The sequence below is a fragment of the Podarcis gaigeae genome (assembly GCF_964106915.1).
Source record: "Podarcis gaigeae genome assembly, chromosome: 3".
Taxonomy (NCBI): Eukaryota; Metazoa; Chordata; class Lepidosauria; order Squamata; family Lacertidae; genus Podarcis; species Podarcis gaigeae.
The window spans coordinates 104,619,998-104,645,813 of NC_139680.1; the positions used below are offsets into that span (position 1 = coordinate 104,619,998).

Here is a 25,816-nt window from a genome sequence, read left to right on the forward strand (position 1 = left end):
TTATTTGCGAGCATTCCTAAGACAGGTCAGTTCACTCCTCCAGTGCTTTTTAGGAGAATTCATCTTTCCTGTTGCTGAAGTAGCTCAATTGCATGATACTTTTTTTAACCAGAGAGGAAGTGGAAGCCAGTGTAATTTGATATAATCTTTTAACTGTATATGAAGACACACCTTATGACAAACATTTCTTTTTAGGCAGGCTCATGTCTACATCATCGCTGGGGCCTGCTTGTCTTTGGGTTTTCGATTTGCCGGTTCAGAAAACCTAGCTGCCTTTAATTGCTTGGTAAGTGCACCAGTAGCTGGTCAGGATTTGTTATCATAGACTTGCAGGGATGAGTCGTGGCTTCAAGCCCCATGTTGGGCAAAAGATTCATGCATTACACGGGGTTGGACTAGATGACCACTGTGGTCCCTTCCCTGCTCTATGATTCTATAGTGTAACGTAATCTCAGGGAAATATGCAAGTCCAGGGCACTTAATTTATGCCTCCCCAAACCCCCACTTTCCCTCTGTTCTGTGTCTGTGAATTTCAAGGCCAAGTTGTGACTGCCGGATCCCTGTGAAAGCTTGATACTGATACATGCTAAACCAGGAGTAGGAAACCTGCGACTCTCCAGATGTTTTTGTACAATGACTCCCAGCATCCCTGATCAATAAGCTCCCTGCTGAACAGAGCTAGAGGCAATTGGAGTCCAACAGCTTCTAGGGAAGGGGACACAGGTTCCCCACCCCTATCCTAAAAGAATAAAAGGGTTGGGGAATGATGTTTCTTCCAACTCCTCCATACTACGTTGCTTGAGCCACGTGGATGGTTTTACCATAATGATGAATGACATTTCAGCATCTCATGCCTGGGACAACTAGCTCATGCCTGCTTTCTGCTGGCACAGATCCACAAAGGGCCAGCAGCAGCAGCAGCAGCAGCAGCAGCAAATTTAATATAACCTACAGTCTTGTTACTGCAATAATATAATGTTCAGAACATTATAGGGTGCCTGTTTGAACGGTTTTAACATGTTTTCTGGGAGGTTGCAAAGGGAGGCTGCAGTGTGTGTGTGTGGTTTGATGAAACTGGGGCAAAAACTGAGGAAGCCCTTCTTCTTACCTCTGTATCATAGGTTTAGAAGTGTTTGCTTCAGGGCCAGGGGGCTTTCAGGTCTCTTCTGATTCTGATCTTACGAAAGAATAATGAACGATGCATATTTATGGGCGAGACTTTAGCAGGGTGGACGAGTGAGTGGTTTGCATGTCTTGAGAGTTCAGGTTCACTCCCTGCCCCACGGTTGTTTCTTGCGCTTTCCTGACATGTGCCAATTTTGAATTCCTCCATCTAGTACACATTTGCAAAAGATTTCATGAAGTGTTTGTCCTCGGCTACGGCTTCCATAGTAAGTTTCTCCTTCTCCAGATTCACTATTGTTGATAGTAAAATCCAAAATTTTATAATGCTGTTTTGGTTGAATTTTTTTTTTTTTGGGGGGGGGGGATCATTGGACCATTACCCTGACCCCACACATCTTCAAGTACTGCAGTAACCTACCCTTCTGCTAGCTAAACAAAGAGTTTGAGAAGAGGAATGGGTATTTGTTCCGAATTTGCTCCACAGCTTGCTTTATTTATTTATTGCCTACTCTTGACCCTAAGGTCCCAGAGCAAGTTACAACATTAAAACACAATATTAAAAACAGTTTTAAACAACTTCCCGTCATAAAAACAAGGGGAGTCTTAAAAAATAAACATCTCAAGTGCCAAAAGCCAGGGTAAAGAGGTGCGTCTTGTATCATTTTCTAGAAGCTGTATAATGAAGGTACCAAGTGCATCTCTGTGGGGAGGGAGTTCTGTAACTTAGGGGCTCCCATAGAGAAGTCCTTTTTGCAGGCTTCTACCCCCACCCCAAGTGTCTGAGGACAGAGGGGCCCCTCTCCTAATATCATTGCCCAAGAGGGTCTGTAGAGAAGGATGTGGTCTTTCAGATATTTGGGGCCTGCGTCGTTTACGGCTTTAAGCACACCTGAGGACCTTGAATGGGGCCTGCAAATGAACTGGAAAGCAGTGCAGCTATTCTAAAGCAGGGGTTATTTGAGATCCCTCCTTTGGTAATCCTCACAGAACTTTAGCCCAATGGTTGCCATTAATTTGATTTGAGCTGATTTTATAATGAATTGGTTTTAGAATGCTGTATTATTTTACTGTTGTTAGCTGCTCTGAGCCCGGCTTCGGCTGGGGAGGGCGGGATATAAATAATATTATTATTATTATTATTATTATTATTATTATTATTATTATTTCTGAATAAGATCTTCCTTGTTCCTGAGCCTGGGATTGTGTTGCTTGCCTGCTTAGGAGATACAAGTGGAACTGACCACTTGCCTCCTCTGTGTCCATATTTAAGGCAGGCCACTACAACCTGGAGACTTGCCTGAGTGTGGTGCTAATGTCTCTTGCGATGGTGATGGCGGGATCGGGAAACCTGAAGGTCCTCCAGCTCTGCCGCTTCATGCACAAGAAGACTGGTGGGGAGATGAACTACGGGTTCCACATGGCACATCATATGGCTCTCGGGCTCCTCTTTTTGGGAGGGGGAAGGTAATAACGTCATTTCAAAGGGAAGCCTTTCCCCCTCAAAGCGAATATGCATATGAACATCCCAATATCTCCCTGCATATTCGTTACGTCCACAATCCTTTCTTCCCCCTTCCAAAGTAGATATTGTTGTGTTATTATTGTATACCACTTAATTGCAGTCTTGAGGTGGCCTTTGGCCTTTTTTATTAAAACAAAAGAAGAACCACCAGCATTTTCTAGTCTTAAAGGACTCAGAAGTACAGGGAGGAGTTAAAAGCATAGGAAGGTGTCTGGTAAAAATTTGAGGGGCTGAGCAGTAGCGCTGTGCATCTGGTCTGGACAAATCCTGGACCCTGGATTCCTTTGTTGGATCTCGAATTTGTCCTGTTCATGCTGAGGCAACCCCAGGTCAGGTCCACCTGGAGCGATTTGCGTCTATCACAAGTGGTGGTGGGGTTTGTAAGCCAGCAAAGAGGAGGGGTGGGGGAAGGAGATGATGCAGGTAAGACTCACTACTGGCAGGTCTCCTCCCCCCCTCCCCCGCCACTGACTGCATGCTTAATTTTGGTTTAGAAGCTTAATGAAGCATTAGGATTCTACAATGCCTCTGTTTAGATTTGGGGACTGAATTGGTCTGAGGCTTGCACAGCCCTACAGAGCAGACATTTATTGTTAGAAATGAATATCTTTGATAACCTGTGCTTAATTTCTGCTTTGTGGGGATAAGCACCAATTCCATGCTCTTATATTGCACGCATACACACACACACACACACACACACATATGTTAAAGGGGCCCCTGACCATTAGGTCCAGTCGTGGTCGACTCTGGGGTTGAGGCGCTCATCTTGCTTTATTGGCCGAGGGAGCCGGCATACAGCTTCCGGGTCATGTGGCCAGCATGACTAAGCCGCTTCTGGCAAACCAGAGCAGCGCATGGAAATGCCGTTTACCTTCCCGCCGGAGTGGTGCCTATTTATCTACTTGCACTTTGACGTGCTTTCAAACTGCTAGGTTGGCAGAAGCAGGGACCGAGCAACAGGAGCTCACCCCGTCGCGGGGATTTGAACCGCCGACCTTCTGATTGGCAAGTCCTAGGCTCTGTGGTTTAACCCACAGCGCCACCCGTGTCCATATATGTATATATATATACACACACACAGTGGTACCTCTGGCTGCGAACAGGATCCGTTCCGGAGGTCCGTTCGCAACCTGAAAAGAACGCAACCCATGTCTACGCATAAAAAAAATTCCTTCCAGTAGCACCTTAAAGACCAACTAAGTCAGTTCTTGGTATGAGCTTTCGTGTGCATGCACACTTCTTCAGATACGAATACGAATAGGTATCTGAAGAAGTGTGCATGCACACGAAAGCTCATACCAAGAACTGACTTAGTTGGTCTTTAAGGTGCTACTGGAAGGAATTTTTTTTGTTTTGACTATGGCAGACCAACACGGCTACCTATCTGTAACATGTCTACGCATGCGCGGGTTGCGATTCGCCGCTTCTGCGCATGCGCGTGACATCATTTTGCGCGAGTGGCGAAACCCGGAAGTAACCCTTTCCGGTACTTCCGGGTCACCACGGGATGCAACCTGAAAATGCGCAACTGAAGGAAATGTAACATGAGGTATGACTGTATATATTCTTTCTTTGCAGGTACTCACTTAGCACTTCAAATTCTTCCATTGCTGCCCTGCTTTGTGCCGTGTATCCTCACTTCCCAGTTCACAGTACGGATAACAGGTAAGGCTTAACCAGCAGGTTTGGTTAAAACAAAGATCCTAGGAAAGCCCGGTTGGACCCAGCAACAGATAATGCGTTCTGCACCCTGGGAGGCTTTATTTCAGTTTCCCAGTGCCTGTTGAAAGCAGTTAGATCCAGGACGGAGCCTTAAAATAACCTTCCTGCAGTAATTGCACTCTTTGTATGCACAGGTACCACCTCCAGGCCTTGCGGCATCTGTATGTTCTGGCAGCAGAGCCCAGGCTCCTTGTCCCTGTGGACGTGGATACAGATACGCCTTGCTACTCACTGCTGGAGGTTACCTACAAGGTAGACTTGGTTCTGTGGGGTGAAGGGGACTTTTCCAAAGGGTGGGGGCAGAATGTACACAGCCCCTCTGAGCCAGCATGGTGGTCATGTGCTTTCTTCAGTGATGCAGGTTGACTAAAGTGTGTGGTTTATTTTGTATTTCTGCCCCCCCCCCAAGGGAACTCAGTGGTATGAGGAAACAACCGAGGAACTGATGGCACCCACTCTTCTTCCCGAACTCCACTTACTGAAGCAGGTATATGACGGAGCTTGCTTTATGGCGGCCTTCTTCGGCTGGGTCCTCTCCTGCTGTTTTGGTCTACAACTCCCATCAGCCCCCAACAAGCACAGCTGGGGTTGAAGCAGCCATGGTGTAATTCCAAGATGTAATGGATGGAAATAGTATAGTCCCTTGGCATGCCACCTTACGACATCATAGGTTTGATATTTATTATAGAAAGTAGGGTGCGATAACATGAGAATTAGTGGAGACAGGGCTTGGGGTTAGGTTGCTCGGTTTAACAACCCTTCTTTTAAACTTGGTTTGCAAAACACACACCCCCACACTATTTTGCACCTGCAGTCCCGCTCTGGATTTCCGGTTAAGGAATGGAAAGATCATTGGTGGAATGTCATCTCAGGTGCATTTTTTGTGACTTAAGGAGTACAGCTCCTGGAGGTCTAATAAGCCATGCATGTTGTGAGTCATGGAAGGGAGGACGTTAAAAGTCCCTGGATGTGAGTGACACTGCCCATGGTGTTTTGATCCCATCCAATATGTATAATTGCCTGTGTAACTGATTTTTATTTTATGTTTCCAGATCAGAGTGAAAGGCCCCCGATACTGGGAACTGCTGATTGATTTAAGCAGAGGCACACACCATTTAAAGTAAGGAGTCCTGGTGAAGCTTTTGCAATAATAGTATATCAGCCCACAATTACGGTTGCACTGCAGAAACTCCAGAGTCCAAATTTAAGCTGCTGTTGCAATTGTTGGAAAATCTATTTGCTTGTAGGAGTTGTCCAGTGGCTGGTGTTAAGCAGATATACAGCTTTAAACTGTTTTTTTAAAATATATATATATAAATGTCAACCTTGACCCAGCAATATTCTCCTATGTGTGGAACACCTGTGGATTTTTCCCATCTTCTGCAAAGCAGAGAAGACGTTTCCTTCCCTTTTGCACGTGAAATTCACTTGAGATCCAACTCTGTGCCTGTTATAAAATGGATCTGGTGCAGATTGCCGGAACAAAGGTGTTACACAGTGTGGAAATTGACAGAACATCAACAGGAATATCACACACTTCCATCTGGTTTGCTAATATATCAGCAGGGTGAAAACAGGCAATAAAATCAAATGATTAATAGAATTGGAAACATCTAGGGCAGATAGCCAACCAATCCCTCAAATCCTTTACTTCAAAAAAAAAAAAATAATAATCAAGAAATCTGCTCAAAAAAAGAAATCTATCTGAAACCTTCAAGGAAATCTGGGTTTTCCCTTTTTGAAATATTTTTTGGGTCACTGATTAACCTTCATAGCTCCTTCCCATTTTGTGACATTGCTCCCTACCACTTTTTCTTGGCTTTCTCTTTCATATTCTGCATGACAGTAGGCATGCAGATATCCTTATCCGACAACTCTTAATGCATAGCTTATGGGTTCATGATGCAGCCACCTTGCTGAAGCTATGCAGGTGTGTGTCTGGCCAGAGCCTGGATGGGAGCCCACCTGGGAACGTAATGAGTTCCATGTTGGATATAAATGTATATCGGTGGATAAAACTCTGCAGAATAAAACAACAGTGCTTCACCTCGGCGTTTGTGGTAGGGAACTGAGTGTGGAATTTGTAATGCTTTCAGGTGTTGCATGGTGCAATGATATCTGTCCTCAAGATATGTGAATTAGCATGTATAATTTCTTAATCTGAAACAAAAAAACCCCAAACCTTCCTTTCTTCTTGCAGATCAATTCTTTCAAAAGATGGAGTCCTGTATGTAAAATTGAGGGCTGGGCAGCTTTCATACAAAGAGGACCCAATGGGTTGGCGAAGCCTTTTGGCACAGACTGTCACTCACCGGAATGCGGATGCCCGGGCGTTCAAGGTAGTCCTTATGGCCACTGTTGAGTGAAAGAAGCTGCAACGAATATAAACTATACAACATGGGTAGGCAAACTAAGGCCTGGGGGCTGGATCCCGCCCAGTCGCCTTCTAAATCTGGCCCGCAGACGGTCTGGGAATCAGCATGTTTTTACATGAGTAGAATGTGTCCTTTTATTTAAAATGCATCTCTGGGTTATTTGTGGGGCCTGTCTGGTGTTTTTACATGAGTAGAATGTGTGCTTTTATTTAAAATACATCTCTGGGTTATTTGTGGGGCTTGGGAATTTGTTCATTTCCCCCCAAAAAATATAGTCCGGCCCCCCACAAGGTCTGAGGGACAGTGGACCGGCCCCCTGCTGAAAAACTTTGCTGACCCCTGCAGTATATAACAAGCAAAAAGCGAAAAAAACTGAATTTTCCATTGGGTTGTGAGGCCAGTAGTTATAAGGAAAAGGCCATCTTTGGAAAATTAACGCAAGCTGTGAGAGGCAGCTGTCATTCTGGTGCAAATTTCACCGGGAAGACTCCAAATGTCTCCGCGTTGGCACCTGTGGCACCTCACGCCAGTGCAAAATAGCATGAGAAACTGACCTGTGTTGGGGAAAGTTTCAGCCGCCTGTCTCATTCTCCCCCAAAGGGCTGAGATGATACCACTTTGTTGGCTCAGCTGTGGTGGTAAGGTAGCAAGATTTTCAGCTGCATGAATCTGTTTTTCAGGTCAGAGCTTTTTGCTAAGGGGTAGTATTATCTCCATTACATTTTTTTCCAAGAAGGCTGGACCATTTGTCTGGGAGGTGGCAGCCTGCAGTGAGGAAGGGTTGTATGAATTGCACTTTCCCCATGAACCGCAAAGAAGGAAACAATCGTTAATTTTAAATGTCACCTTCCTTTTCAGCCAGAAGCTATTTCTGCTTTTACATCTGATCCTGCGCTGCTTTCATTTGCTGACTATTTCTGCAAACCGGCTGCAAACACGGGGCAGGTAAGTTGTCAGGTGCAAAACCTAGCTTAAAAAATATATTAAAAGGCAGGCTTCAGCAGATCCAACGCGAAACTCCACTCTCAGAGACAGCATGCCTATAAATGTCCAATTGCTGGGAATTATTGTAAGGCTTTGGGAAGACTAGAGTATCCTGGTTTTGCACAGGAGGAATTTAAAAATAAAAGAACGTATGGGTGGGACTATTCGCATTCTAGTTGACAAAATCAGCCTCTCCAAAGTTTAATTAAAGTACCAGCAGAGTAGGCAGTAAGCCAGTGTGGGCAGGTTGCCAGGGAACCAGATGCCAGGGAACCAGGCAGAGGGCCTTCTTGGTAGTGGCGCCTGCCCTGTGGAACACCCTCCCATTAGATGTCAAAGAGAGAAACAACTATCTGATGTTCAGAAGACATCTGAAGGCAGCCCTGTTTAGGGAAGTTTTTAATGACTGGTGTTTTAATGTATTTTTAATCTCTATGTTGGAAGCTGCCCAGAGTGGCTGGGGAAACCCAGCCAGATGGGCTGGGTATAAATAATAAAGTGTTACTATTATTATTATTAGAGGGGTGCGGGTGGCGCTGTGGGTTAAACCACAGAGCCTAGGACTTGCTGATCAGAAGGTTGCCGGTTCGAATCCCCGCAACGGGGTGAGCTCCTGTTGCTTGGTCCCTGCTTCTGCCAACCTAGCAGTTCGAAAGCACATCAAAGTGCAAGTAAGATAAATAGGTACCGCTCTGGCGGGAAGGTAAACGGCGTTTCCGTGCGCTGCTCTGGTTCTCCAGAAGCGGCTTAGTCATGCTGGCCACATGACCCGGAAGCTGTATGCCGGCTCCCTCGGCCAATAAAGCGAGATGAGCGCCGCAACCCCAGAGTCAGTCACGACCTTTGTTGTTGTTGTTGTTGTTGTTGTTGTTGTTGTTGGATTCCATCAGCCTTAGCCAGCAAGACCAATGGTCAGTGGCAATAGGAGTTATATTCCAGTAACATCTGGCTCCCCACCCACTGCAACATGTACCACTTTTTCATTTTTTTAGAAACAGGAAGTGTTCGACCTTTTCTCTTCTATCCTGTACGAGTGTGTTACTCAGGAAAATCCCGAGATGTTGCCGGCTTACATCGCAATTGACCAGGTAAAAGCAGGCTGCGCAATCCTTTTCATTTCAGCAAAGTGTGGCTTTCCTCGTGGTTGCTTATTTTCCTGCTGGTTTTTGCCCGTTAAGAAAGCAAAGACGAAAAGCGTATTGCATTTGTAATCGCAATATATCTTAATTTTTAACCTATGGAAACGTGTCTGCATGAACGAGTAGTTGTAGCAGATTTATGCCACCCTGTGACACTTATCTTGCAAGCTCCCCCTAATCTTTCTTTCTGATTATGTAAGTCTCTAAACGACTCATTTTATAAACTAGTTTTCTGTAGCTCCAACAGTATTGAGCTAATTCAAGCTCCTTTTCCTTTTCCGCTAGGCTGTGAGAAGACTGGAAAAAAGAGAAATGTCAGAGACATTTGACTTGTGGCAGATAAAGTTGGTTCTAGAGTTTTTCAATTCCAGAAGTCACCAGGAGAGAATGAGGAAAAATCCACACCGGGGCCTTTTTATGAACTCTGAGTTTTTACCTGTGATTAAGTGTTCCATCGATAAAACCTTGGATCAGTGGCTGCAAGGTAAAAATAACAGAGGATTTACCGCTAAAAGAAGCAAGTTCTGTGCAGCTGGCAGATATGACTCTCCTCTTAATGGCAACATAGCTAAGCCAAGACCATGAATTCCTAAGACCATGAATTTCTGCCCCCAAATGACCTGATGTTCATTTGTAATCTCTAGTAAGGTTTTTGTGCGTCTGTGCGCAAGCCAGAAAGTCTTAAAATGATTCGGTTCTTACCGTGATTTGAAACCGTTCCAAAAATAAAAAAACATCTGGCTCTGTATGGGCTGAATCCAGTTAAGTCATTGTGCGAGCCAAACAACTTCCACGTGTTCAGTGGAACTTCCCCTCCCTCTCTTCCCCTTGTGTGTGGAGGGCTGGGGGAACTCCCGGAGCAGATTGGGGGAGGGGTGGCAGTGTGGGGGGGCATGTGGGGGCAGGAGAGGATGGAGAAGTTCTGTGTCACGGGTGGAAATCGTTCCGCTCATGCAATGACTTCGTTGGAGACAACATTCAACGCCTGAGAATTTTGTTTTACTCATTTCTGTGCCACCCTTCAATTTAAATTACTCCCAAGGCAGCTTGCACAATACAGTGGTACCTCTGGTTACATACTTAATTCGTTCCGGAGGTCCATTCTTAACCTGAAACTGTTCTTAACCTGAAGCACCACTTTAGCTAATGGGGCCTCCTGCTGCTGCTGCTGTGCCGCCGGAGCACGATTTCTGTTCTCATCCTGAAGCAAAGTTCTTAACCTGAGGTACTATTTCTGGGTTAGCGGAGACTGTAATCTGAAGCGTATGTAACCTGAAGCGTATGTAACCCAAGGTACCACTGTAAAACCAATAAACAATCTCAAAAACAAAACAAAAATGCAAACCAGTTTTCTTAACACTGATTTCTTTTAATACTGCTGCTAATAGTTTTTTTCTTTTTAAAAAAAGAGCTTCAACATTAGGAAATTTAAAACAAAAACAAAAGCATTTTTTTTTTTGCAGGTAACCAAAGGGTGTCATAGGGACGCGGGTGGCGCTGTGGTCTAAACCACTGAGCCTCTTGGGCTTGCCGATCAGAAGGTCGGCGGTTCGAATCCCCGCAACAGGATGAGCTCCTGTTGCTCGGTCCCAGCTCCTGCCAACCTAGCAATTCGAAAGCACCTCAAAAAGTGCAAGTAGATAAATAGATACCACTGTGGTGGGAAGGTAAACGGCATTTCTGTGCGCTGCTCTGGTTTCGCCAGAAGCGGCTTAGTCATGCTGGCAACATGACCCAGAAAAACTGTCTGCGGACCCCATCTATGTGCCATTAAGGGGGGCGGAGATCTAGACTATCTCTCTTCATCTTCTTAGGGAAGTCCACCCCCCTTCCTGGAGAATGAGATTATTTTTAACAAGCTTTGTCCTGGGAGGAATCAAACAGCTCTGGCTTCCCTCTATTTACCATAGCCCTGTTTCAAGCATTCAAATAATACAAATAATACAAATTAATAATAATAATACAAATTAATAATAATAATAATAATAATAATAATAATAATAATAATAATAATATTTATACCCTGCCCATCTGGTTGGGCTTCCCCAGCCACTCTGGGCTGCTTCCAACAAAATATTAAAATACAGTAATGCATCAAACATTAAAAGCTTCCCTAAACCGGGCTGCCTTCAGATGTCTTCTAAAAGTCTGGTAGTTGTTGATCTCTTTGACATCTGGTGGGAGGGTGTTCCACAGGGCGGGTGCCACTACCGAGAAGGCCCTGTGCCCCTGTCTCCACCTCAGTTGGCTCCACCTCTTCCCACATTGAGCAGGAAGTTCTGAAGGCAGGGCTCTGTTCTCACAGAGAAATTAGAAAGTCCTGATCATTGGGGACGGGGGAGCATATTCAGCTCCACGCTGCCAGAAAAGGACTCTAATCAAACTGTTACCTCCCCACGCACACACAAATGAAGAAATCCGGTGTAATAATAGCAAACTCACTTGCAAAGTGCTGACCTTTATGTAGCCAGAACAACATCATTGACTCACAAGAGGGAGAGAGATTAGGAGGCTTGGGGAGCCCTGTCTTTGTGCAGAAGTACAAAACCAGAACCCAACAACTTTAGGAACAAAAATAAAGGAGGGCTCAACCCACCCCAAACAGCGCAGTAAGGATTGAGCATGCTCAGTTGCCACAGAATGCTGATTGACTGTTGAGAGCGGTGCGGAACGGAAAACCAGGAGAAGGGCTAATGGATTGGACTGTCTTAGAAGGTCATGGCTGGCTGGTTATCATCAGTTTTGTGTGTATAGCCAAGGGCCTTTACAATGAACGACAGAGGGCAAGAGCAAGGCTTTCCTCTGAAACCACACAACATAACCTATAGAATTTTACAGCATTTAAAAAAAATGACAGCAAAAAAGTTTTAAAATTAGAAATCATCAACATAGCTTCTTAGCTGCCAGAGCAAATTTGTCTACCAGGTGTGTAATTTTTAGGTCTTTCTCAGCTAAGAGTTGGACTGTCATTTCCTGGGTGGAATTGGCCTGAGAACCACTTAAGAATAGATGATATTTTTTTCTCTCTGGGCATTGGATATAAGAGGCAAATCAGCAGGTAGTGAGTGCATGATATCCCTGAGCCTGGTTGCATCCATAGATGCCCTTGCTTGTCAGAACCTTGAACCAGGAACATTCCACACTGCAACATTTTGCTGCGCTTCCATCTGCTAAATCTGAGCTTCACCTCTCTTGTGTGTTGCAGCTGGAGGCGACGTCTGCTTGCACTCCTATTTAAGTGGACAGCCAACCGACGAATCTCAGCTAAGTATATTGGCCTGCTTCCTCATATATCATTCTGTTCCAACACCGGCACAGCTGTTAGCTGGAGGCTTGGAAGGTAAGATTAAAACCCAGCTCTTAATCACGATTTATTGGGGGTGGGGGAAAGGGAATAACACTGAGAAAACCCTGGATTACCAACACTGTATCAAAATGCAGAAGTTGGTCCATCTCAACCTAAGCCAAATCTTATAATTGTAGCGTTGGGAGGGACCCCAAGGGTCATCTAGTCCAACCCCCTGCAATGAAGGAATCAGAGCCACCCAGAGATGTTGGAAACTGAATATGGATCCTTTTCCGTGCAAGCCTTGTGCTCTGCTCCTGAGCTTCAGCCTCTTAATAAATCAACTATTGCGATGTGTTCATTTGGCCAACACGCGGTTGCTCTCTTTAGCAGTACTTTACCAGTTGTAAGGAACAAGAAGGCAGGAGCTGAATAAATAACGATGATAATAATATAACAAAATGAGTTTGTGGCAGTGCAAATAATAATAATAATAATAATAGTAATAATATTTATACTCCACTCATCTGGCTAGGTTTCCCCAGCCACTCTGGGTGGCTTCCAGCAGAGTATAAAAACATAACAAAATGTAAAATGCAGCGACATATTTTATACACACAACAGGTATGAACTGTGTGGTGTAGTGGTTAAGAGCGGTAGTCTCGTAATCTGGTGAACCAGGTTCGCTTCCCTGCTCCTCCACATGCAGCTGCTGGGTGACCTTGGGCCAGGCACACTTCTCTGAAGTCTCTCAGCCCCACTCACCTCACAGAGTGTTTGTTGTGGGGGAGGAAGGGAAAGGAGAATGTTAGCCGCTTTGAGACTCCTAAAGGGGAGTGAAAGGCGGGATATCAAATCCAAACTCCTCCTCCTCCTCCTCCTCCTCCTCCTCCTCCTCCTCCTCCTTCTTCTTCTTCTTCTTCTTCTTCTTTGCTGAAGCAGAGTTGCCATTCTGCATCTAAAATGCACTGTTTTGGTATTTTTGTTCGACTTGAAGGTGTAATCATTTCCCCCCCTCTCCTTTATCCTTCTAGGTTGCACAACCTTCTCTGAATTGCTGTTGAAATTCAAGCCCCTGGGAATGCCGGTCCGTGCCCTTCTAAGACTCGCCCCTCTGTTGCTGGGGAATCCACAGGCAATGTTTTTGTGAAAGCAATAACTTGAATTTGACACAACCGAGCGACCAAAACACCAGTATCCATTTAGCATTTGACATCGGACAAAAGACGCATTGATGAAGTCAGGCTTTGCTTTCTGAGTTTACAAACTTCTTCCTCGGCGTTTTCCATTCCCTTTTTATGTTTTGAGAGTGATAAAAAAATGAGAGAGCTTTATATATTGTTGGACGGTTTACATGCCCGTGCTAATTAATATGTTTACTTTTTGTAAATAAAGCTTGTTTGCCAAAAGAGAGAGAGAGAGAGAGAAATATTGATGATGAACTGGGAAAATAAACCACCTGGAATCAATTTGTCAACAGCTCTTTTTGACACAGCATCTTTGAACTAGCAGTGCTACGTTGGCCGTTTCTTCTAAATGTTGCGATTTGAATCTCCAGGTGGGAGAAACACACAGAGCTCAGCTCAGTGCCTTCTTTGAAGTCACCTTTGCACATATATTTCCAAAGTCTGATCGCTCAAAACAAGCAAAACCTATAGTATACTACTGCTGCCATGCATACTCCTTCAGTATAGAATGGTAGTGAGGGTGAGAGTGCTGGCTATCAATCAGGTTCCATGCACTTTCAGAGAGCAACTATATGTTACAAGAAACACGGGGGTGCCAATGAAAATTCTAGCCCTGTGCCGCTTCGACTTTCTTCCACCCCACCCAGTAATACAGTTTTCCTTATGTTGTGATCTGCTTAGTTATTTATAAAATTTATAAAATTAGCCACCTTTTTCAGTATAGCCCACCCAAGGTGGTTTTTAAAAGTACAGTGGTACCTCGGGTTAAGAACTTAATTTTGCATGATTTCTCTTCTCATCCTGAAGCAAAGTTCTTAACCTGAGGTACTATTTCTGGGTTAGCGGAGTCTGTAACCTGAAGCGTATGTAACCTGAGGTACCACTGTATAAAACAGTGGGTGGAATTCAACATAGTGCTAAGGTGTGGGGGGAACAGTCTGTTTGTGCAACAGGACTTTCTTCCCCTGTGTGCCCCTAGCCCTCCAGAACAGATTTAGGGGCTGCAGGAGGAAGCACACGTCGTTGAATCCTGCAAAGTAAATGTGAAAAACTTAACAGCACCAGTATTGAATATCCTTTAAAACCTGGGCTAGTTACAACCCTATCAGCCAAACCTATTTTTGTTGGCATCCGGCTGTCTCGAGAGACAATGGAGTGCACCTCCAGGGGTGAAGGCAAACTGCTGGAGAATCACAGCGCCTGCTGTGGCTGCAGAGAGAAGAATCCCTGATAGGTGGACCTCCAACCTCTTTAGAAACCTCCAGTGAAGGAGAGTCCACCACCTTCTAGTGAAGTCTGTTCCACTGTGACTCTTCCTCTGAAGGGTCTTCATGCTCACAGTAGTTGTGGAACCTGTAGTCTTCTAGAAGTTTGTGGACCTCAGCCCCAACCAGCATGGCCAGTGTCATGCTGAGTTATGGTCTAGCCCGGTGGTTCTCAAAACTCTTTTTCTCCGGGCCACGCTTTCAGAATAAAAAAATTTGCTCGCACCACACCAAGTTTAAATTGACAAGAAATACATTGAAAAACACCTGATGCTCTTGCTCTTATTTTGAAAAGGTATCTATCCATACAGTCATACCTTGGGTTGAAGTTACTTCAGACTGAGAGCTTTCGGGTTGCGCTCCGCGGCGAGCCGGAAGTAACGGAACGCGTTACTTCTGGGTTTCGCTGCTCGTGCATGCGCAGGCAGTCAAAATGGCGTCACGCGCATGCGCGGAAGCGGCAAATCACAACCCACACAGACGCGGGTTGCGTTCGCTTCAGGATGCGAACAGGGCTCCGGAACAGATCCCATTCATATCCAGAGGTACCACTTTATTCTGCAAAGAATTTTCTTATATACTATACTGTGTTTAAATGTGTCTTTGATGGCCCTGGAATCTTCCTGCCACACTTTCCATCCTCTCATGCCACACCCTTTGAGAACCACTGGTCAAGCCGCTGCCGAAGGCCACCAATTCTCTCCCCCTTTGTTAACAGGTGTCAGAAACCGAACCTGGAACACACTGCATGCAGTGCATATTCATTCTATGCCTAAGCTATGTGTCAGGTGTGAGTGCAGAAGCCAGGCCCTGTGACCAATAGGACTGGGGCCTTCCTAAGTTTGTTCTGAAGAGGCAAGGTGTGGCCACACAGGTGAGGCCGATTGGTAACTCACAGCACCTGGTGGCAAAAGCTGGGAAGGGATATAAGGGCAGCATTTTCCCTTCAGCTCTTTGCCACAGCAACACGTTCCCTGCCTTGCTGCGCTTGACTCCTTGCTTCTTGATCCTCGGACCCCTGACTTCGTGACTCTCTGCTTCTTGATCCTCGGACCCTTGACTTCATGACTCCTTGCTTCCTGACCCTTGGCTTCTTGACTTCCGGCTCTCTGACCCTCGGACTCTTGGCTTTCTGACTGCTGGCTTCTGGACTCCCATTCCTGCTCCCACCCCGCCATCTTGCTCCCAGTCCCAACATCTCCAGCCGGGACTTCAATCGCCCGTGAACCGGACTGTGACACTATGTTACACAATCCAGTTCCTGATGGGATATTAGTCTAGGAATATATCTGTGCTTGCAGCATGCAAGCTAAATGGGTGGCGATAAGGAACCAAGAAAGCTAGCAAAGAGAACAGAAACAATGAAAATCCAAACTATAGCTGTTGCTTTAAACTTAAAAATTAATATATGTGCAGCCAAATGGTATTTTATTCTTGATCACTAAGCAAGCAAGACAGTATACAAATGCATAGCACACTCATGCAAGTGTGCGACCTCAACTCCTTGCTTAGCCAATTTTACAATTTGCCTAAATTAATTATTGCACGCACAGATGATACACAGCTGCGAATCCATGTGTTAAAACTGGCAACGTTTAGAAAGCAAGGGGAGGAAGAGTGTCAAGGGGGGAAAGGCCACATTCCTCTTTTATATAAATCCTATTTATAACTAAACTGCAGAAGTTTATTTCATTTGTTGAGAGAATAGCAGTAGAAGCATAGAGTTGGAAGGGCCCCCCCCCCCAAAGATCATCTAGTTCAAACCCCTGCAATGTGGGAATCTCAGCTAAAGTATCTGTTATGTACTGAGTTGAATAGGATCCAAAAGGCAGCAGTCTGATTGGTCCTAGAACAATAGGGTCCAGAATGCAGCAGTCTGATTGGTCCTAGAACAATGCAGCAGTATGATTGATCCGCAGGAGCCACCCAATCCAGCTCCAGGTGGAAGTGAATCCACAACCTGATTGGCCTAAGGAGAATCCCAGAATTAGCCAATCACGTGCGGCCCATTGTGTAAATAATGTATATAAAGCAGATATTTTGGGAAAACTTTCATTCCTCACTGCTATGAGCTGAATAAAGAGCATGAAGTCCACACTCGACTCATACTGATATATTTCAGCATCCATGACAGATGGCTTAAAAACCTCCAAAGGAGGAGGGTCCACCACCTTCCAAGGGAGTCTGTTCCACAGTTGAACAGCTCTTACTGTCAGAAAGTTCTTCCCGATGTTTAGTCGGCATCTCCTTTCTTGTAAGATGAAGCCATTGGTTCAGGTCCTACCCTCTGGAGCAGGAGAAAACCAGCTTGCTCCATCTTCCAAGTGACAACCCTTGCAATATAAGATGGCTGTCTTATTTCCTCTCAGTCTCCTCCTCTTTACCAGGCTAAACATTCCCAGCTCCCCCAAACCGATCCTCCTAAGGCTTGGGTTCCAGATCTTTGACCATCAGTCAATCGTTGGCACTCAAGTTGCGCTTGGAGAGCTGATGAACTCCTCAAAAAACAAGCAAACAAAAAAAAAACCCCACCCTGGATCCTTGTGTTTTGTTAAAGCAGCAAGTACCTGAGGTCCAAAAGAGCCCTGCTGGATCGGGTCGCAGACCCATTTAGCTAAGAATCCCGTTCTCACGGCGCCCAGCTTGAGCTCCCCAGTTTGACTATTCCCAGCAAACTGAGATTCAGGTCGCCTCCGATGGCAGAGGAACCTAACACACACGTGCAAAGCATGCTTCATTTTCAACCTTTAGTTAAAAAGGTAAAGGGACCCCTGACCATTAGGTCCAGTCGTGACTGACTCTGGGGTTGTGGCACTCATCTCGCTTTACTGGCCGAGGGAGCCGGCATACAGCTTCTGGGTCATGTGGCCAGCATGACTAAGCCGCTTCTGGGGAACCAGAGCAGCACACGGAAACGCCGTTTACCTTCCCACCGGAGTGGTACCTATTTATCTACAGTGGTACCTCGGGTTACATACGCTTCAGGTTACACACTCCGCTAACCCAGAAATAGTGCTTCAGGTTAAGAACTTTGCTTCAGGATGAGAACAGAAATCGGGCTCCGGCGGCGTGGCGGCAGCAGGAGGCCCCATTAGCTAAAGTGGTGCTTCAGGTTAAGAACAGTTTCAGGTTAAGAACGGACCTCCGGAACGAATTAAGTACTTAACCCGAGATACCACTGTACTTGCACTTTGACGTGCTTTTGAACTGCTAGGTTGGCAGGAGCAGCGGCCGAGCAGGGATTCGAAGCACCGAGTTGGGCAGGAGCAAAAGATCTTCGTTGGTGGTGGTTGTTTTTTTTTGGGGGGGTTGCTTGCTGTACACGAGCCGCCCCCCCCGGACCCTAAAAGTCGCCGAGTGATTTGGCATGCAAGACTTCTGGGCTGGAGGAAGGAGCCCGATGAGTGAAAAGCTTTGCACCGCAAGCGTGTCATAATTAGATCCGAGAGAGAAGCTTCCTGTTTCCTTTTTCGGGGTTTTTTTTTTTCTTTTTTCCAAGCTGTCACACAAAATTTGAAACCAGCCGGTAACGTGACCCGCCGCACCAATGATGTGAGCCGAGCAAGGCGACTTTCATTTCTGGCGCCCGTTACAAATGCGAAGCTGTGCGCTCTTCGCTCCTGCGCACGTGGAAAGAGCTGGAGGAGATAATGGCATATCAGTTCTTGCAATAGCGCCGCTTCTCTGTTATTTTAAAAATCGTTTTGAAACTGCGCTTGGCTCATGGACGGACCCCGACAGCTAACTTCAGCAGGCTGGCCAAACAGACCTAAGGAACCCCCATCGGCAGGAAGCTATGCTGGTAAGACGCAACTTACAAAACTGCACTTTGCGCAACAGTTGGCTGCAGCTTTGGACGTGGAGCTCCTATAGCCTCGTTTGCAAATATCACGGGGGCTGTGTGTTAAAAGCTTCCACCGATCTGCTCTGTAACTGCCCCCTGCTCTAATTTGGGGGGAGGCAGGAAACACCCGGGTCTCAAGCGTGCCAGGAAACGCCTATGCCTGATCGGAAAGCCCTAGTCTCCGCGCAAATTACGCACCTGCTCTCTGGCTCGTTTCTTTCTCCAGATGCTCCAGCCTTGGGCCACAGTTTTTGGAAACGGGCATTATTAGACTCTGATTCCGCCCTATCCTGGTCTGCAGACGTAATTTGGAAACTTATCATTCATTCAGCTCAGTGATGTGGTCTTGTTTATTAAAGTGGAAATAATTCAGGAGGGCTAGTAGTAACTTCTGATCAGAAATGTTGTTTTAGTGCTTTGGGAGCGGGCTTGCAGATGTGGTATATGGCAGCAGGTCTCAGGTAAGGAGTATAGACAACAGGTTCTTGAATGAGGCAGAGTTCGTTCAGGAAGAAAACTGGAACCCGATTCCTGTTAGCGCTGTCTAATTTTAAGAACGCGAGGCAGCTGCTGAGAATCAGTATGTGTGGCTTGCCTCACCTGTGGCTCACTTTTACTCCACCAGCAATTGCAACTTTTGCTGGAACCGTATCTGATGTTTTTGTTAAGTTCTGTTGTTTATTATTATTTTTTTAATTGCAAATTGCTTTATGAGAACTTGCACTAAAGGCAGGATAGACATAGCTGAAAGGATGGAAGGTTATCTGTCGTTTTCAAGCAGTGACAACAAACAGCCCTGGACAAACGCATCATGGCAGGTGAGGGTATACTGTACTCAAGTTTTGCACTACAGGGGTGCAAAGCACTTTGGGCACCCCAGGGGAGTGTGTGGAGGGCAGGTTATTGGAACAGCCTGGAACAGCCAGTGTTTTATCCCCTCCCCCAGGAAATGAATGGAAGCCATTGACTCATATGAAGGAAAGTAGCAGGATCCATGTTGGGGCATCACAGGAGATTTTTGTTTGTTTTGTTTAGTCGTTTAGTCGTGTCCGACTCTTCGTGACCCCCTGGACCAGAGCACGCCAGGCACTCCTGTCTTCCACTGCCTCCCGCAGTTTGGTCAGACTCATGCTGGTAGCTTCAAGAACACTGTCCAACCATCTCGTCCTCTGTTGTCCCCTTCTCCTTGTGCCCTCCATCTTTCCCAACATCAGGGTCTTTTCCAGGGAGTCTTCTCTTCTCATGAGGTGGCCAAAGTACTGGAGCCTCAGCTTCACGATCTGTCCTTCCAGTGAGCACTCAGGTCTGATTTCCTTCAGAATGGATAGGTTTGATCTTCTTGCAGTCCATGGGACTCTCAAGAGTCTCCTCTAACACCATAATTCAAAAGCATCAATTCTTCGGCGATCAGCCTTCTGTATGGTCCAGCTCTCACTTCCATACATCACTACTGGGAAAACTATAGCTTTTACTATACAGACCTTTGTTGGCAAGGTGATGTCTCTGCTTTTTAAGATGCTGTCTAGGTCACAGGAGATGGGAGGGGATAAAACCTAGCTGCACGGAGCCCCTTCTTTGAGAACTAAACCTGCACCTATCTGCATAAACTTACTCTCTGCTATTCTGCTTTCTGGTCTTGCCAACAGAATGTTGGTAATCGGCTTTGAAAGCTGAATGGCTGGATTCAGTTATATTCTTTCTCCCTGAAATACACGCTGTAATCTTAAAGCCATTTATTTGGGAATAATCCGCAGGAAACTGAATGGGAGTGACTTCTGAGCAGACATGTTAAGTAGACTGTCAACTGGGGTGGGCGGAATGTGATGGCAGAATATTTGGAAGGTTCAGGTGCCAACATGTGAAGTTTAAAAATAGCAATTGCCATTTTCCAGGTGTTTTATGATCAATAAAACTAAGAGATGGACAAGTGAGGACCAGAGGATTGTGTCCTGATTCCAGAATCGGGTTTCCAACCAGTTTCTGTCTTTAGTGAGAGTAATTGACCTAGTTCATGTTTTATTTCATATTTGTATCCAAGCCTTCCTCCAACAAGATCACTTCAGGCTGCCATTCGTGAACATTTTATCCTCACAAAAGCCCTATAAGGTAGCCTAGTCTGAAGGAATTTGACTGTCATCAAAGCCAGACCCTGGCTCTTACGCAAAATGAGCATTGCAGAACAAACTGACAACAACAGAGCATTAAATGTCATGCACCTGTATTTTTTTTATTTTGCAAGAACCTGGCTTTCCTCTGGCAGATGTTGCAAAATCTAGGGGCTTCCCATAGCTTAGATGGTTGCAGAGCTCTCTCAGGTCTTCATCTTCTCTAGAAATGGAAGGGAGAAGGCGTAGCAAGCATTGCAGGAATGTATAGGGCAATAAACATTTGAATCTTCTCTTTGGCCTTTAAACATGTCAATATGAAATGCTTAATTCTGTTTTAGCCTGTTTTTAGCTTATTGTCTATTCTAATTACATTCTGAATTTTGTTTAAGTACCTGGTTTTTTCAACCTGTTCTTTTACTGACAATTTTAATGTTTGTTTTATTTATTTTTGTAAACTGCTTAGCGGTTCTATTAAGTACTGCCCCCAGCCCTATCTGGATGGAGATGCTGGGTTTGAACCCCAAACCTTCTACATGGAAAGCATCTGTTTTGCCATAAAGCTAGGCTGTTTCCCATTGTTGCATTTTGTCAAATAAGTGTAATTTTTTTGGCATCCATCTATCTGAGTGCCCCCCCCCCCAGGGGTGACATAGCAGCACCCAAGTGCCCTCGCCGGGGCGCAAGCCTGGGCAGTGTGAATGGAGCTTCTGGGCTGCCCAGATGACAAAAACAAATATTTTTGGATTGACCCTGAAGGGAAAAGATCCACAGCTTGGGTAGCAGGTGTTTACTTACAGTGTTGCCAATCAAAAAAATCAGGACTGTGTTAGACTAGACCAATTTTGCAGCTTCATGTGTTCACAATCTCCTTTGTTGATATTATTCTTCCTTTACCGCCTGAAAAATACTCGGAGTCACGTAGTGATTTCATGCTCTTTATTGCGGCTCGTAAAACAGTGAATAAATTTTTCCCAAAACCTCTGGCTTTACATACGTTATTTACACAATGGGTCCCGTCTGATTGGCTGATTCTGCTTCCCTCCTGGAGTGTGATTGGGCTGCTCTCGCAGGCCAATCAGTTGTTGCATTCTAGGATCCTACCTGCCTATTGTTCTAGGATCCAAGCTTAGTACATAACACCACCCCAAAAAACATTTTTCACTAACATGAATTAGACAAGGTTGATGGATGTGCACACGCGTGTGCACACGCACGGGTTGTGATTCGGTGCTTCTGCGCATGCGCAAAGCACGATTTATGACTATATGTGTAAGAGATTCAGGAACTACCATGTCAAATGGATGGCCAGGCTACCCAGAAAAGGCAATCAGATAAGATATCCTGGCAGACAGGAGAGAAGCAACACACTTATATTTCTGCTGGGGACCACCTCTTTCTGTGATGTATGTATGATGTTTTGGGGGTAGTCTTGAGCTACAGGGGAGGCAACTTTCAAATGTCTATATAAGAGCTTGCACACCAATTTTGTAGGTCCCTCTCCTCCCGCCCTGCGTGGGGTGAGTGGGGGACCCTGTGGCAACAGTTTAATAAAGATCAGGCTTACTAGCTGCTTTGCTTCTCAGTATTCTCTGGTTGGCCTCTGTTATTTTCTCCTACTGATAGAGAGCCTACTTAAGGACTCTATACGGGCTCTTAGATACCCCATAAGGGAAAGGGAGCAGTATTTTTCTTTACAACACTAGGTAAAGCTGCAAAACACTCCCTGTCTGAAGCCCAGGAGGGCAGCTGCTCGTCAGTGTAGGCAGTGCTAAAGTAGATGGACCAATGGGTAAGGCGTAAGGCGGCTTTCCCTGTTCATTCGTTCCTGGTCTCCTCTGTAAAGGTAAGAGTTGCATCTGTTGTTCTGCCTACTTGGCTTCTGCCATGGGGCTCCCAGAAGGTTCCCTATGTGGGAATGCAGCTCTTGGGGTGAAAAGGTTTGCCCATACCGACTCTATTCACATTCTTTTCTAGTGATTGACTCATTTGGGGAGGAAAATAGGTTCTTTGATGGCACTTCTCTAAGCCAAGCTGGCTTGACCTATTTTTTATTTTTTTTAGGCCTTGCTAAATCCATTGATCAAACCCACATTTACTAATTTCAGAATTAGGGGGGAAACTAGCACCCAGGGATTTAGAGGATCCTTGCTCCCCTACAAAACCATACCACTAGCTTGTAAAAAATAATTGTCTTTAGAGTCCTCCACCCCTTGAAAATACAAAAACGAAAAAGAAGAAAACAATTCTGGGGATTGCATAATCATTGTGCTACATCACAGTTTTAAGTGCCATCATTTTGTCAGTCAAATAGCAACTGTTGTAATAGTAAAACCACAGCACTGGGTTAATCCTATGCTCTTTCATAACTTTCCTTACTCATTTGTAAACTGGGCTGTGTTTAAAAACCTTGCTACTCATCACTAGCAAGTGGTTTTGGCTCAGACATGTGGTCTATACATTTATGTATGTACTTGCTTGGTACATCTATGAACATTTATTTTACATATATAAGACCTTAAAATTCTTATAACACGATACATTATGTTAGGACTTGTTAACTAAGCACTAGTTTCTACAAGGCAGCTGTGAAGTCCAGTCCCACCATGATAGCACAATATCATGGGCATTTATCAACACAGATAATTGCCTGAAATTGATGAAGTTATATAACTGAGGCTTTACGTAAGTCAATGAACACATTGCATTTTTTGTTTCTTTTAACCTGTGATTCATTCCACATCTCTGAACAGTGTTTGGTTTTTGGTTTTGCTTTGTTTCGCTTCAAAATGTGGGAACATTTGACTTTAATTAGCAAGAGGCCTATTTTAGTTTCCTGTCTCATATCTTCTACCAGGAAAAACAGAGGAGTTTGCTTGTCAAAAAGGAGTCCTCAGCACCCCCTCCCTGCAAAGTCTATAAACACGTTTTTGGTGGCATTGTTTCCGAGTGCATAGGTTTTAACTTGTGAAACACCTTGACCTTTGTCATCTGGATGAAATGCTACCCTTCGCTTTCAAATGGAAATTTATCGACACCCCTCGCATAGCTGATTACCGTTGTCCTTTACTTCTCTACGCAGATGATGCGGTACTACTCTCTTACTCCAGAGTGGGTTTAAGGAGGGCACTAAAGATTTTTGCGACATATTGCCATTCTAATCATCTGTCTATCAACCACACCAAGTCTAAAGTACTGATATTCATGGAAGCTGGAGGGCACGAAAATCGAACAAGTACATAAATTTAAATACTTAGGAATTTATTTTCAATATAATTTAGGGTGGAAAGCGTACGTTGAATATCTTCAAAACAAGACAAAAGCCCTATCACACTCCCTCCTCCGTTTTTTCTACTCTGAGGGGGCCTTATTCATCCCTGCGGCCTTGAAAGTGTATAGCATCAAAGTGATGGCCACAATGGCCTATGCTGCACCTTTATGGGCTGCCTTTGCAAACATCTCACCTTTAGAGACACTTCAAAGCCAATTCTTACGCCGACTTTTAAAATTACCAACATGCGTTAAGTAATGCGGCTATTCGCTTAGAAATGAAGAACCCCTCAGTGGAGTTAGTTATATGGAGGAGAGTTTTGATCTATTGGATATCCCTATGGCATAAACTCCCGAACCACTATCTAATTCAATGCATGTAGCGGGATGACTTCACAAATTTGTGGTCAGGAAACATCCATGCCAAATTGCTGTCCTATGAGATCTCGCCCACTGAATTGCTCAAACTGGATCTAAATGTGGCAAAAAGGTGTATAAATCAAAGGCTGGATGATGCGGAGCTATACCAAAATTTCGTAGCTGGTGGTGGAGCCTGCTCGCCGTTAAATTTCGGCATAACCCCTATCTACCGTGCTCCGTCCTACTTAACATCGCTTATGGCCGTGTCTCACCGATATGCCTTCATTAGAGCTAGGTTCAATGTCTTTCCAACAAACGTGCTGAGACATAGATTCACTAAGGGCCAAGTCCCTTCAATGTGTGCTTGTGAAATGAAAACATCTGAATCTCTACATCATGTTATGTTTATCTGCCCTTTGTACAGTTTAGCCCGTGCTAGTATACTAAACCCCATAATCCAGCCTATGGCTGACAAAACAGTAGACCTACAGCTTGCCTGGGTTCTTCAAGATGTGGATCCTAACAGCCGTCCTCTCGTACAAGAGACGGAATGGAATGTTAGCTGATTATTGATAGTTATAAGAATTTTCTATAATGACATCAGATATTGATTTTAGTGTAGTGCCAAAAATTTTTAATCTTAATCTTAATCTTAAACTTTTTATGAATGGCTAATATCCGTCCTTGTGAGTTGTGAACTGTGTTATACTACTTGTGGTTTGTACGAGTCCGCTGTTTTATTTGATTTGTTTTGTTGTGTTGTGTTTCATGATGGGCGTAAAGCCGAATAAACATTTGTTGTTGTTGTTGTTTCTTGCTAGAATACTGCTTTCTGATCCAAAGTTCTTCGTGACAATAGGGGTTGCAGACTGAAAATGAGGGCAGGCTCCAGCGTTGATGGGCGAAGCGCCCTCTGGTGGGCCGTCTCTTATTACAACAATGGGCTCCCTAAGATGGTTGGATGGCACCTTGTACGCCTCATTTTGGCAACCCCTTCAGCCAAGCTGGTGCCAAACATATTGCTCTGCTTTCCTTTAGAAGAGGAAGAAGAAGAGTTTGGATTTGATATCCCGCTTTATCACTACCCAAAGGAGTCTCAAAGCGGCTAACAATCTCCTTTCCCTTCCTGCCCCACAACAAACACTCTGTGAGGTGAGTGGGGCTGAGAGACTTCAGAGAAGTGTGACTGGCCCAAGGTCACCCAGCAGCTGCATGTGGAGGAGCGGGGAAGCGAACCTGGTTCACCAGATTACGTGACTACCGCTCTTAACCACTACACCGCACTGGCTCTCTTTAGATGACATCTTTAAATGACATCAACGAGGCCGAGAGGGGGGGTCTTGTTGTCTGGGCAGCCCAGGACCTCCATACACGCTCACACTGCCCAGGCGTGTGCCCTGGGGAGGGCACATTGCTGCTGCTAATACAGCGGTTTGGCTTCACCCCCGGAGGTGCACTCCATTGTGTCTCAAAGGAGTCGTGATACCATCTTATCAGACCTGGTGGAGTGAGAAGGCCCAAGTAATGATGAACTTATATAAAAGTTCTAAGAAGTTCTTAACAGTTCTTAAAAGTCCTAAAAGTAATAATACAAAGAACTTGGAGAGTCGCTGCCAGTCAAAGCACTGG

The 25,816-nt window shown here is 45.1% G+C and overlaps 2 protein-coding genes across 18 annotated transcripts in view; both read left to right on the plus strand.

Annotated features, from left to right (window-relative positions):
- ANAPC1 (anaphase promoting complex subunit 1) overlaps nucleotides 1-13,625 on the plus strand; it is a 58,394-nt gene extending 44,769 nt beyond the window's left edge. For all 8 annotated transcript variants that reach the window (XM_083732979.1, XM_083732980.1, XM_083732981.1 and 5 more), the window contains exons 36-48: nucleotides 196-286; nucleotides 1,338-1,391; nucleotides 2,396-2,589; nucleotides 4,229-4,315; nucleotides 4,507-4,624; nucleotides 4,782-4,859; nucleotides 5,425-5,492; nucleotides 6,573-6,711; nucleotides 7,606-7,692; nucleotides 8,724-8,819; nucleotides 9,156-9,354; nucleotides 12,076-12,210; nucleotides 13,191-13,625. In XM_083732979.1, coding sequence (XP_083589105.1) covers nucleotides 196-286; nucleotides 1,338-1,391; nucleotides 2,396-2,589; nucleotides 4,229-4,315; nucleotides 4,507-4,624; nucleotides 4,782-4,859; nucleotides 5,425-5,492; nucleotides 6,573-6,711; nucleotides 7,606-7,692; nucleotides 8,724-8,819; nucleotides 9,156-9,354; nucleotides 12,076-12,210; nucleotides 13,191-13,306 — 1,462 coding nt within the window. In that variant the 3' untranslated portion in view covers nucleotides 13,307-13,625. The remainder of the gene's footprint in view (nucleotides 1-195; nucleotides 287-1,337; nucleotides 1,392-2,395; nucleotides 2,590-4,228; nucleotides 4,316-4,506; nucleotides 4,625-4,781; nucleotides 4,860-5,424; nucleotides 5,493-6,572; nucleotides 6,712-7,605; nucleotides 7,693-8,723; nucleotides 8,820-9,155; nucleotides 9,355-12,075; nucleotides 12,211-13,190) is intronic.
- Nucleotides 13,626-18,201: 4,576 nt separating this feature from the next.
- Nucleotides 18,202-25,816, plus strand: part of LOC310842037 (uncharacterized protein) — a 292,099-nt gene continuing 284,484 nt past the window's right edge. For all 10 annotated transcript variants that reach the window (XR_014562784.1, XM_083733904.1, XM_083733901.1 and 7 more), the window contains exon 1: nucleotides 18,202-18,410. Coding sequence is in view for 9 of the 10 variants with exons in the window: in XM_083733904.1 (XP_083590030.1) it covers nucleotides 18,332-18,410 (79 nt within the window). In the remaining variant the exon portion in view is untranslated. The remainder of the gene's footprint in view (nucleotides 18,411-25,816) is intronic.